This window comes from Gracilinanus agilis, chromosome 1, assembly GCF_016433145.1.
Source record: "Gracilinanus agilis isolate LMUSP501 chromosome 1, AgileGrace, whole genome shotgun sequence".
Lineage (NCBI taxonomy): Eukaryota > Metazoa > Chordata > Mammalia > Didelphimorphia > Didelphidae > Gracilinanus > Gracilinanus agilis.
Genome location: NC_058130.1, coordinates 704,232,492 through 704,244,790, shown reverse-complemented (window position 1 = coordinate 704,244,790; position 12,299 = coordinate 704,232,492). Strand labels below are relative to the sequence as shown.

At 44.1% G+C, this 12,299-nt stretch overlaps 1 protein-coding gene across 1 annotated transcript in view; it reads left to right on the top strand.

Moving 5' to 3' along the window:
• ADCK5 (aarF domain containing kinase 5) overlaps window positions 1–12,299 on the top strand; it is a 46,969-nt gene that overhangs the window by 31,726 nt on the left and 2,944 nt on the right. Inside the window, exons 4-11 of the mRNA XM_044669506.1 lie at window positions 7,952–8,027; window positions 9,168–9,368; window positions 9,764–9,904; window positions 10,957–11,070; window positions 11,280–11,411; window positions 11,597–11,680; window positions 11,979–12,060; window positions 12,158–12,236. Of these exons, the coding sequence (XP_044525441.1) occupies window positions 7,952–8,027; window positions 9,168–9,368; window positions 9,764–9,904; window positions 10,957–11,070; window positions 11,280–11,411; window positions 11,597–11,680; window positions 11,979–12,060; window positions 12,158–12,236 (909 nt within the window). The remainder of the gene's footprint in view (window positions 1–7,951; window positions 8,028–9,167; window positions 9,369–9,763; window positions 9,905–10,956; window positions 11,071–11,279; window positions 11,412–11,596; window positions 11,681–11,978; window positions 12,061–12,157; window positions 12,237–12,299) is intronic.

Sequence of the window (12,299 nt, the reverse complement as noted above, 5' to 3'; positions counted from 1 at the left end):
ATAAAGTTGCTCCTGAAAGCTTGTTCCAACCCACAGGGATTTCTCTTCCCACTGAACACCCTACCTTTGAAATAGATGGTGTATGTTTGTACTCTTTTGTGTGTATGGGTGGTGGGGGTGGTGGAGGGTTCTCCTTATTCCCACCATAAAGTAAGCTGCTTTAAGCCTTGGACCCGGCTTTAAATTCATTTCTTCCCCAATTCTCCCTTGTCCAGTTGTGGGTAAGAGTGTGATAACATAGGAGGTATTCAGTAAACCTTTACTCAATAAAAATGGAACCCAAGGGTTGGAAGTTCATCTCAAAGTCATCTGGCTAACCACCATGTCTAATGCAGGAATCCCTTCTCCAATATCTCCATCCTGTGGTCAGATTAAGCAATTACAGAGTAATTGGGTAGAGTAAGTACAGAGTTCCAACTCCTCAGGTTTAAAAGATAGTTCTGACCAAGTTTGCCTCATTCTGGATATCTCCCTCCAATTTCTTTCCTTTTTCCTTTCCCACAGATATATAATGATAGTTAATCTCTCTGTGAAATAGCTCATCATTTCTATAGTTGTACCCTCAAATGCATTTTAATACAGTTACACGAATGATGGGCATTAAAATAATAAAATAGTGGCAATTAAAATATCTCAAGTTCAAGTAGGTCTGACTTTGACTTCTGAGCTCTATGAATTTAAACAGGTTGTTTTACCCACTGAGAGCCTATAAAACAATATGACACTATTTCACAACTTCCATCCTAGGCCCCTTTTTACTTCACTTCTCAATCAGTTTGTGTCATCCAGCCCTTGGCCTGAGTAGAGCTGAATATCTCATAACTAGGTAAGAAGTCTGCTTCCTTCCAAGGCACAGTTTTCTTCCAAAGTAAAATCCTTGCCTTTTTCCCTCATTCTCCCTTTATCACAGACAGAGCCATTTGGGGATTATTGACAGACCCCTTCTTTATTCCATTAGTAACGATAGTCATTTTTCCCATGTACAAAAATCATGGGCACTAACTCTGCAGGGAATTGTAGCTGGGACCTGAGAGAAGCCAAGTAATCAAGGCGTTAGAGATGAGGACGGATCATAGAGTACATGGAAGATAGTAAGGTGTAAGAAGACAGGAAAGGAAGAGGGAGGGAGCAGGTTATGAAGACTTGAATCCCAAACAGAGGGTTTTAAGTTTGAGCCACTGGCATTTATTGAATTATGGGGTGAGAAGGGGGGAATGAAAGAAACAGGAAGAGGATCAGACCTGTGTTTTAGGAATATCAATATGACAGCTAAATGGAGGAAGGACTGGAGTTGGGAGAAACTTGAGGCAGGGAACCCAACTAGCTGGCTGTTGTAATAGTTGAGATGTAAGGTGATGGGGACCTGTACTAGGGTGGTGGCACTGCTAGAGAGGGGGACCTTTACAGGAGATATATGAAAGTAGAAGAAAACATTAATGAGTAAAAGATGAAATGACACAGAGGTTTGATCTTCTGAGCATATCAGTTTATTAAGTAATATATACCAACTGTCCAGCAAATCTGGACCAGGCACCTTTCCTCAGCTTTAGCTGGAACCCAAATATAGAAAAAATAATTCAATAAGGCCAACTTATTAAAAGAACAACACATTAGGCAATCTGATTTCTAGTTGGATGAAAGATATGGTGCTTTCCAAGATGGGAGAAGGAGAGTAAACAGGTTCAGTTCCCTGAATTCCAGAAAAGAGGTGTCCCACTCCTCCTCAAGCATCCACAGACAATCAAAAGGACATGAAGACCATTACTGATTGGTCATTATGGGGCCAGTTTTCAGATAAGACACATGGGTTACTTGAGATGTACAATCATGAGAAAACTCCTTACATCAGTCTTAGGAACTGACTACATTCTGGTCAACATAGCCTATGACTTTAATTAAAGGTCTCTAAACAGCATGTATAGATAGTCCAGCTTCCAAAGGCACAGAGGGCTCAGTTCAAAAAAATGCAATAAGGTTTTCTTCCAATTCCCACAATTGAAGAAATATTTCTCACTGGATAGAATTTGGACTAAGCCCATAATTGGATAGAAGAGGGGCTAAGCTAACTCCAGAATTGAGTCACAAGATGAAATCAGTATGATTCACTTATTAATTCAGTTCAATTATTAATTCCCACAACTATCCATTTGCTGTCCTAATCCTCTCAATTCCTTACATGACAGGTTTTAGCAACTGATTGGATAGTGGGTGGTAAGAGAGTGAAGATCAAGAATTGTGGTACCTTAGGAAAGTCAGGAAGAGGGGAGGGCTTAAGGAGAACGATAAGTTTTGTTCAATTTAAGTTGTCTATTTTGGACATTCAGTTAGATGTGAGAGTTTGGAGATCATGAGAGAGATTAGGGCTTAATAAATAAATCTGAGAATCATCTACTCTATAAGATGATAACTAAAGCCAGAGGAACTGATGAGATCAACATCACCAAATAACTTGTAAAGGGAAAGGAGAAGAGGACTCAGGACAGACCCCTGGGGGACACTTTGAGTCAGCAGGCATGACCTAGGATGAAGATCTATCAGAGGAGTCTGTGCAGGTGTCGGACCATATCAAAAACACTGAAGGTGAGTATCAGGGAGAACTTTAGCAATGTTAGAGGCTGCTAAGAAGTCAAGAACAATGAAAATTGAGAAAGGTCCCTTAGATTCGGCAATTCTGAAATCATTGTATCTTGAGAGAAAACAATTTCAGTTAAGTGATGATTTTTGAAGCTAGAGTTAGGAAGAGAGTGAGAAAAAAAGAAAGTGTAAATACCCATTGTGGATGGCCTTCTCAAAGAATGTGTCTCAAAAGAGAAGACAGATATGAGATGGTGGAGATGAATGGATCAAGAAAAGGATTTTTGAGGATCAGAGAGACACAGGCATATTTGTAGGCACAAGGGAAGCATCTAGTAGATAGGAAGATACTAAAGATTAGTGAGAGAGTGGGAGAGATAGAGGGAACAATCTGCTGAGAAAGTCAGGATTTTATGAGATCACTTGAGTGTACCGGGAGTTTACCTTAGCAAGAAAAAAGCCACCTGTTCATATGAGACATCGATCAAGGAGGAGATTGTGGGAAGACACCTGAGCAATATGGGAATTGGAAGAAGAGATAAGAGGAAGTTCTAAGCCCATGCCAAAAGCTAGTTCTTTCTATATACATTTTACAGCATGACCTAGAATGAGTAATCTCCACTAACTGCAGGTCCCCAATATCATACAGACATTTATTAAATCAACCTGAAGGGTCCATGTCAAACCATTGTAGATTGTTCACTGAGAATATCAACTCATTGTGCTCCAGAATCCAAAACAGGCTAACAAAGTGCTAAATCTCACAGGATCTTAAGAGTTGGAAAAGATCTTAAATGTCACCACCACCACGATAGCATCCAATTTCTGCTTTGAATATCTCTTATGATGAGGAGATCACTGTCTAACAAAGCAGCCCACAAAGTTGTCACACATCTATAAGATGAAATGTTCTTCCTTGCTAAGCCAAAATCTGCCAATTAGTCCCAATTCTTCCTGCTGATGGTACACAAAATCAGTCAAATCCTTTTAACACAATCCAAATCTTGTCCATAATAACCCTTTAGCTCTTCAAGGAGTTGTCAAAAGTTGTCACATTTTCTTATTCAAGCTAAACATCCTTGGTTTCTTCTGTTGATATTTTACATGGTTGCCTGATCATTCTCTGTTTGTTCCAGTTTTCTAGCATCCTTACTAGGATGTGGCCCCTGTAATTGGAGATGGTATTCTAGATGTGGCCATATTAGGACAGAGACAACAGAATCATCATCTCATCATTCTGGACACAAGACATCTATTAATATGTGTTTTTGACTCAATACTGAAGTTGTGGACAACTAAAATCTTTTCTTTTTCATATGAACAATATTATCTAGGTGTAGTCTGTCGTTCCCCACCCTCATCCTGTTCTTTGGGTTTTGGAACCCAAATGCAAGACTTCACATTTATTTTTATCACATTTCCCTGTTTGGTTTTGATCCAGTGTTTGACACTGTCAGGATCATTTTGAAACTTAATACTTTCCTTCAGCATGTTAGTTGCCCTCCAGATTTGTTGTATTATCTGAGGATTTATAGCCTTAGATTTATTATTGAATCCTGACACTAGAGTTCTTTGTGAGTTAGGTAAGTTTTAGGTAAGTCCTTCTTCCTTCCCATAGCAGGTAATAAACCTAGAAAACATATCCTAGTGAGACTCTCATCCTTTCCATTTCTGCCATAGTGCAGGCCCTCATCACATCTCATTTGGACTCTTGCCATTGGTGTCTCTACTTCTAACCTCTCCATCTCTCCAATTCATGCTGTTCAAACTGTCAGATTCATCCTCCTAAGCACAGATTTTTTAAATTCTTTTTTTTAAACCCTAATATCTTTAAATATATCCTTCCATATTAATTTTACAGGGCTAGGCAATGGGGGTTAAGTGACTTTCCCAGGGTCACACAGCTAGGAAGTGTCTGAGGCCAGATTTGAACCTAGGACCTCCCGTCTCTAGGCCTGGCTCTCAATCCACTGAGCCATCCAGCTGCCCCCTAAGCACAGTTTTGCTCATATCCTTTCCTTGCCCCTAAGCCTTCAGTAACTCACTATTTCCTACAAGATAAAGTTCAATCTTCCTGGCTTTCCAGGCCCTCTATAGTCTTTAGAGTATTATAGATTCATGTTATTCAACCCCAAGCCTCATTTTACAAATGAAGAAACTGAGAGAGGTTAAGTGATGGGTGATGGGCCATAATTGGGATTTGAATTCAGGTCCTCTGACCCTGGATCTAGTGTTCTTTCTACCATTTCACCTTTCTGGCCATATTGCCTACATATCCCCTTTATGGACTCTCCAGTCCATTCAGTGGGCTCCATACAATTTCCCAAACATGTCTTTGGCTTTCCTGCTTCCTGTGCCCTTGTTCATATTATTTTCTTGCTCTACTTCCCCAAATCTTACCCATCCTACCTATCCTTGATCCAGTGTCACTCCTAATGAGCTTCCTGTATTTCCCCACTAGAGGAGAGAGAACTGAACTCCCATGGCCTCTCTCCATGGTCTTGCTTTTCTCTCCAATTCTCTGCAACAATTCTTTCATCACACAGAAATAAAGAAAATGGTTACCACTGTTTTGGGAAGGAGGGAACCCTGTGAAAGGCATATAGATCCATGTCTGAAACAAGAAATTCTGTCATTTGTCTCATCCTTCTCTAGTTTCTGCATTGCTGTTTTCATCCTCAGCCCCAAGCCTTCTTATAAACCTGACTTAGTTTCCCAGGGCACCTGCTTTTCTGCTTGGAGCACCTCCTCAGGAAATGTGCCTCATGCCCCAGGGATTTCACCTTTCATAGCTTCTCCCCAGACACCAATCTGAAGCCCCAGAGCTCCTTGGACTTTTTTGACCCTTGAGTCATCTTGGTCTCCAGATTACAGAGATCAAATGCCCTTAATTCCTTCCTTACTCTGCTGATGCCACTGTGATCAGATACCTAAGAGCAGCATCTGGTCCCTCCTCCCTTCTGTCCACTGACTTTCTAGGCTTTAGATCACAAGAAGAAATTTTCTAGGGTTTGTTCACAAGGAAGAAAGAAAAGATGTGAATTCTGAAGTCTCAACCAGAAGTTAATTTGAAATGGAGATGAAAGAAATCTTCTCACTCTGGACAGTATTTCACTGCCACATCAGCTTCTCTTAGCCACAGTTCTTCAGGCGTAGATTCATTCTTCTTCCTGTTGTCTCAGATGGGAATGTCTTCCAATCCAGAGAACATAGTGGGCAGGTATTGATTTGGGGATTGGCCTCCCTGCACATACTGGTCTAAATTTTGAACCCTTTCCATAATACCAGCTTTTAGCTCAAAGATGGTCCGTTCCTATAGTGCTTTACAGAGCACTTTCTTCACAGTGACCCTGTCGGTTAGGGAAAGCAATGGGGAAAGGCCATGAATTTCCAAATGAAGAAACTTCAGACTCAGAGAGAAAGTAACTTACCCAGAGGTATTTATTAAGAGCTCATGAAGTGGCTCACATAGTGCTAAGGGATGGGGAGACAAAGAAAAGTAAAAGACATTCCTCGTTCTCAAGGACCTGCTCATAGTCTAAAGGGGAAACAACATACAGACAGCTATGTGTCATCAAACTATATAGAGGATGAATTGGAAATAATCAGTAGAGAGTCAGCGCTAGAATTAAGAGGTAAGGGGGAAAGCTTTCCTATAGAAAGTGGATTTTAGTTAAGATTTGAAGGAAGCCAGCAAGCTAATACATGTTAGAACTGAGACTTTACATAATGTGTCATTGATGCTCAAAGGAAAAAATTACTGTCACTATCTGGCTAATAGAATCTTCCTTAACAAAGGAACAAAGGAACAAAGTAGTCCAAACAAGCCAGCATAGTGACCGCATCAGACACATAGATCTCATTGTAGATCTATAGTACATCTACCCTACCAGAAGGAGAAATATATGTTTTATCATCTATCTTTTGGAGTCAGGATGGATTATGACATTAACCTGGATTTTTAAGTCTTTAGTACATTCCTTTACATTATGGTGATCAGAATGATTTGCACTTACAAAGCCCTTTCCCCTGCATTTTATTATTTGATCCTCGAGGCCCAGAGAAGGGAAATGATTTGCCCAAAGCCACAAAGCTAGTAAGTAGGCTCATTTAGGGTTCTTTTCCTTTCACCATGCTATCTGAAGGCCCTAGAACCCCAAGGGGACAAATAATGGGGAGTTGTATGGGCAACATTTTTATTAAACAGAACGGTTATACTCTTGGTTCTCTTTATTTTCTATCAATTCATTAGAAGTCTTTCCAGAGTCCTCAGAACTTCTTGTAATAGTCATTTTTTACAATGTAGTAATATTCCATCACATTTGTATACTGCAGTTTATTCAGCTACCCTCCCAACTGATGGGTACCCATTTTGTTTCTACCTTTTTTGCTACCACAAAAATTGCTTCATTAAATATTTGGTAAATATGGGTTCTTTCTCTTTTGACTATGATTCCCACCCTCTCCTTGGGAAATATATCCAATAGTAAGATCAGAATGTATAAAAAGTCTAATCCTCTTTTTAGTATAGTTCCCAATTGTCTTTGGGACCAAGATTTGAACCTATCTTTTTTAAAACTTTAACTTGAACATTCTTTTTGCTATGCCACAGAGTTTTCTGGTGATACTCATGGTGGATTTTGCTCATGTTCCCATGGAATCCTTGGATTAATTCAATGTCCCTTTCTCACAGTTCCCTTTTCCCCATCCCCCAGTTATTGAAAAAGTAGAGAAAAATGCATGGTAAGAACAGAGGTCCCATCAGTTCAAAAATCAAGGTTATTCAATCAATGCTTAAATAACGCCTAGAGTTTTCTTAAAGATATCCCATATTTACATAAGACTCACAAAGCAAGTCTCTAATATTTCATAGTTTAAAAGAGCAACCCTCTGTGACTGGACAGAAGCCACAGAAATAGTGTTGTTATTAGTATTATTATTTTTCATGTAGATAATGACTAACACTTACAGAGCCCTTTCACATGCACTTTCTTATTTGATCCAGGGCAAGGCCCCTTTTAGAGATGAGGAACCTGAGGCTCAGAGAGGGAACTGATTTGCCTAAGACCCCATGGCTAGTAAGTGGTAGAGCCTGGATTTGCACCCAGGTATTCTGATTCCTAGTTCAGGGTTCTTTCCCCTACATCATGCTACTGGAGGGCCCTGGGCCCCTGAAGGGATAAATGATGGGGAGTTCTGTAAGCAGATGTCCCCAATGGGCTGGCCTCATGACCTTGAGCCTCACAGCCATAAAATTCCCCTGTGCAATAGGGGACCAGAGAGAGGCTGTCCAAAGCTGTCATCTGTGTGGGACTATTAGATTCTGGAGTATGACTTATTTCCCCCACCCCCACTCCTGCTTTTTATCCCATGTCAGATCTCTCAAAGTGGGCCTGCAGATCTCCATGGATTACTGGTGGTGCACAAATGTGGTTCTCCAAGGGGTGGAAGAGGTATGTCTCCTGTTGTTGGCAATAGAGAGGGCATCTCAGGAGCTGGGGAAGCCTGACAGCCTTTGGCTCTGGGGATTCCCTTCCAAAGACCCATAGGGGGCAGCTGGGTAGCTCAGTGGATTGAGAGCCAGGCCTAGAGATGGGAGGTCCTAGGTTCAAAGCCAGCCTCAGACACTTCCCAGCTGTGTGACCCTGGGTAAGTCACTTGACCCCCATTGCTTACCCTTACCAATCTTCCACCTATAAGTCAGTACACAGAAATTAAGGGTTTAAAAAAAAAAAAGTCAAAAAGCCAAAGACCCATAGTTCTCTAGTGCACAGGACAGGTCAAGTAGTGTCAGCATTTCAGTGTGGATTAGTTGTGCTGTTTTGTCCTCTGTGTCCCTGAAAGGCTATTAAGAGTCAAGTTTCCATTAGGGTTGGAGGCAGAAGTTAAAAGATTGGGAGGCAGCATGGGGTAGTGAGAGAAAATAAGAAAATAGGCTTCGGTGTCATGGAATCAAGAGATTTGAACCCAGGTACTCCAAGTCCAGTGCCTGTGGTTTTTCCCACTAGGCCTCATTTTCTTTCTGTAACATGAGGAGGTTGGACTCTGTGATCTCTAAGGTCCTTCTGAATTCTTAACAATCTTCCTGTGAAGCTATGAATTGAATTTGGTTATCAAGGAACTTTTCTTCTAGGTAGGAGATGGCTTTGAATTATGGCAGAGAGGACAAAAGAGACAGAATAAGAGGTTTTAGAGCTGAAGGAGGCCTTAGAGACCACCTAAGCCGACTCTTTTACTTTATAGATATGGAAACAGACCAGAGAGGTTACATGAATAAAAAGATTAGAAGTGAAACAGCTTGGTGGAAAAAGTGCCAAATCTGGAGTCAAGAGGTCTTGGGTTCAAATTTGGCCTCAGACACTTCCCACTATGTGACCCTGGGCAAGTCACTTAATCCCATTTAGCCCTTACCCTTCTTAGTGTTGTTACTAAGATAGAAAGTAAGGGATTAAAAGAGGAAAAAAAGATGGAGAAAGGCTGTTTGAGGATGATGGGGCACCTAAGCAAAAAGGCCACGAGTTGCCATGGGGGTTGGGGGTTATGTTGGGGCAGATATCCCCTCCCCCATCCCTTCTCTCTGTCCCTGTGGCCAGAACAGCCCTCGCTACATGGAAGTGATGTCGTCATGTCACCAGCGGGCAGCTAATGCCCTGGTGGCTGGAGCCATCCTCAATGGAGGCCTCTATGTGAAGCTGGGCCAAGGACTCTGCTCCTTTAACCACCTGCTGCCCCCTGAGTACATCTCCACCCTGCGCCAACTGGAGGACCAAGCCCTCACTCGGGGCTACAAAGAGGTTGGCAGCCCCTGGGCCTAAGGGATTGGTTGGAGGCCGGGGGTGGTCTGAGGGGTCGCCAGCAGCTCTGAAGACCCCCAGCCCCGTGCTGAGCACTGGGGAGGAGTTGACTTAAGAGGCAACTGGAACAATAGACTTTGCCTTCTGGAGAGATGGGAGTACTCTGGGTCCTGGGAGGAGGGCATTTCCAGACAGACAGTGAGGACAGTACGGGATGGTGGGGGGAGTGGAGAGGGTTGCAGCCTGGAAACAGATTCTCTTATGGCTGGACTAGGATGCTGAGGGTAACCCTAAGAAAGGAGATGAGAAGCTACCCTAGGTCTGATGCAGTGTGGAGACCGTCCCTGGACTGCGCCTGGGTCCCAGGGCTGAGCGAGGCTTCCTTTCCCCCGCAGGTGGACGAGCTGTTCCTGGAGGATTTCCAGGTCCCAGCCCATAAGATGTTCAAAGAATTTGACTATGAGCCCGTAGCAGCAGCCAGCCTGGCCCAGGTGCACAAAGCAAAGCTGGAAGACGGCACAGAAGTGGCTGTGAAGGTCTGTGTATGTGTGGGCTCTGCCCCCTCACCTCCACCCCAAGACATCCTGGGCTGGTCCCTCAAGCCCTGGCTTCTCTGAGGCCAGAGCAGGCCAGGCTCTGCCCAAGGACTTGGGGCTGGTGGAAGGAACTGAGGGGATTTCTAGAGAGGCTGATGAGTGCAGCCTGTACTTGCCAGTGCCCCTGGAAGGGTATTGCCATGCCGAGCTCAGCTTCAGCCTGGAGTGGATCCAGGGAGCTTAGGACAGGCCCTGACGCTGGAGCACTTAGCACCTGTGGAGCCTGAAATCGCAGGATCTCACAGAGGGTCTAACTCTGCATTTTGCAGAGAAAAATAGTTCCTGAGAGACTGTGACTTGTGTTGAGTGCCAGAGCTTGGGACTCAAACGTAGCCCCTCTGACTCAAATCCTCCTCTCGAATCCATTACCTGGCCCTCTTAATCAGGGCACTATGCTGCTTGGGAAACTTAACTACTTTCCCCATTGCTCATGGAATAAAATTGAAACTTATGTGGTATTCTAGGCTTTTCCATGATGGGGGCCTTCCCAGTCTTTGTTAGACCCAGCTGTTTCCTAGTTTTCCTCACTGCCCCCAAACCTACCAGGAATGCCTTCCCTCCTCCTTTGCCCTCCAGAGCCCATTTAACCACACCACCCACCCTGCTACTCCTGGGAAGCTTTGCTGGCCTGCTGCAGCCCCCGGTGCTCTCTTCCTTTTCGGTAAACCCTTACCTTCTTAGTGTCACTTCTAGACAGAAGAGTGGCAGGGGCTGCTCGCTTCCTTTTCTAAGCTGGTCCATGCCCAAGCAAGTGAGCACCTCACTGCTTATTCTTTCCTTAACTGACCATTTGTCAGTGGTTCCGAGTTGTTCATTGGATCTCTCCTGCTCAGTAAATGCAAGCTAATTCAAAGGACAAGAGAGCACTAAGAATGGGAAACCAGGAAAGGTTCCAAGTAGGAGATGGTTCCTGAGCCATTTCTTGAAGGGACTCTAAAACGGGACTGGAGAGGGCAGGGCAGAAGGTGACTCAACCCCTGCATCCAGTACAGGTGCAGTACATTGACCTAAGGGACAGGTTTGACGGGGACATCCACACCCTGGAGCTGCTGCTACAGATCATCGAGTTCATGCATCCCAGCTTCGGCTTCAGCTGGGTCCTCAAGGTACTCCACCCGATACGCACTGCACAGGGGACTAGAGAGGGAGCTTCTAGTCTAATGGGGTATCTGCCTCCATTCTTGGGATAGTCCAAATCTGCTGTCTTCCCTCCACCTCAGGACTCCCCTCTTCATCTCTACCACCACTCCAGTCCTCCCTGAGGACAACCCCATCCCCACAGTAACACCTGCCCCTGTTGGATTCTCCACCTCAGGACCTGAAGGGGACCCTGGCCCAGGAGCTAGACTTTGAGAACGAGGGTCGGAACTCAGAACGCTGTGCCCAAGACCTGAAGCATTTCCGCTACGTAGTGGTGCCCCGAGTTCACTGGGACAAGTCCAGCAAGGTTTGAGTCTTGAGGTTCCCTGGGAACCAATTCAGGATCCTCTTTTCCTTCTACAACTTCCAGACAATGGGGTAGACCTATGTTTCTCCCCAGTAAGCTTCTCTAATCCCACCTCCCCCCATTCCTGTGCCCCTCATGCTGAGCAGGTTTAGCCTGCTTATCAGCTCTTGTGTCCCAATTTCCAGAGGGTGCTGACTGCCGACTTCTGTAATGGCTGCAAGGTCAGCAATGTGGAAGAGATCCAGAATCAGGGGCTCAGCTTGAGTGACGTGAGTAGGAGCCTCAGTTTGCACTTCTATGCATGACCTGTGCCGTTTTGCCTACTGGATTGATCATCAGGATAGGAACTGTCTTATCCAGATGTTGTAACAGAACACTGTAGTTTGTTGGGATTTTGTTTTATTTTTGCTAAATGAATGTGTGAAAGAGTGGGACTGTGCCTTTATGGGAGAGATTGTGGCTTGGGGAAGACTACAGACTTGTGCCACTCCTGGCAGTGCTGGGGATGCCCCATTTCTGCTGCTGAGGAAGTGGTTCTCACATCTTAATGGGCATCCACTCCTTTAGACATCATCTAAATTGATCCGAGTATTTGCTGAACAAATCTTTTATACGGGTTTCATCCACTCGGATCCCCACCCTGGAAATGGTAAGACTGGTAACCCTCGGGAGGGAGGAGATTGGATCGGACTGGACCATCTAAGGCTGGGCTAAGTTTGGGTACTCCCACCCATATTCTTTCTTAGTGTTGGTACGGAAAGGCTCAGATGGGAAGGCAGAATTGGTGTTGCTGGACCATGGCCTCTACCAGTTCCTGAGTGAGAAGTAAGATCCAACACCTATGGCAATAGCCTAGTCCTGCAGGGAGGGAAAAGAACTCTCTGCATT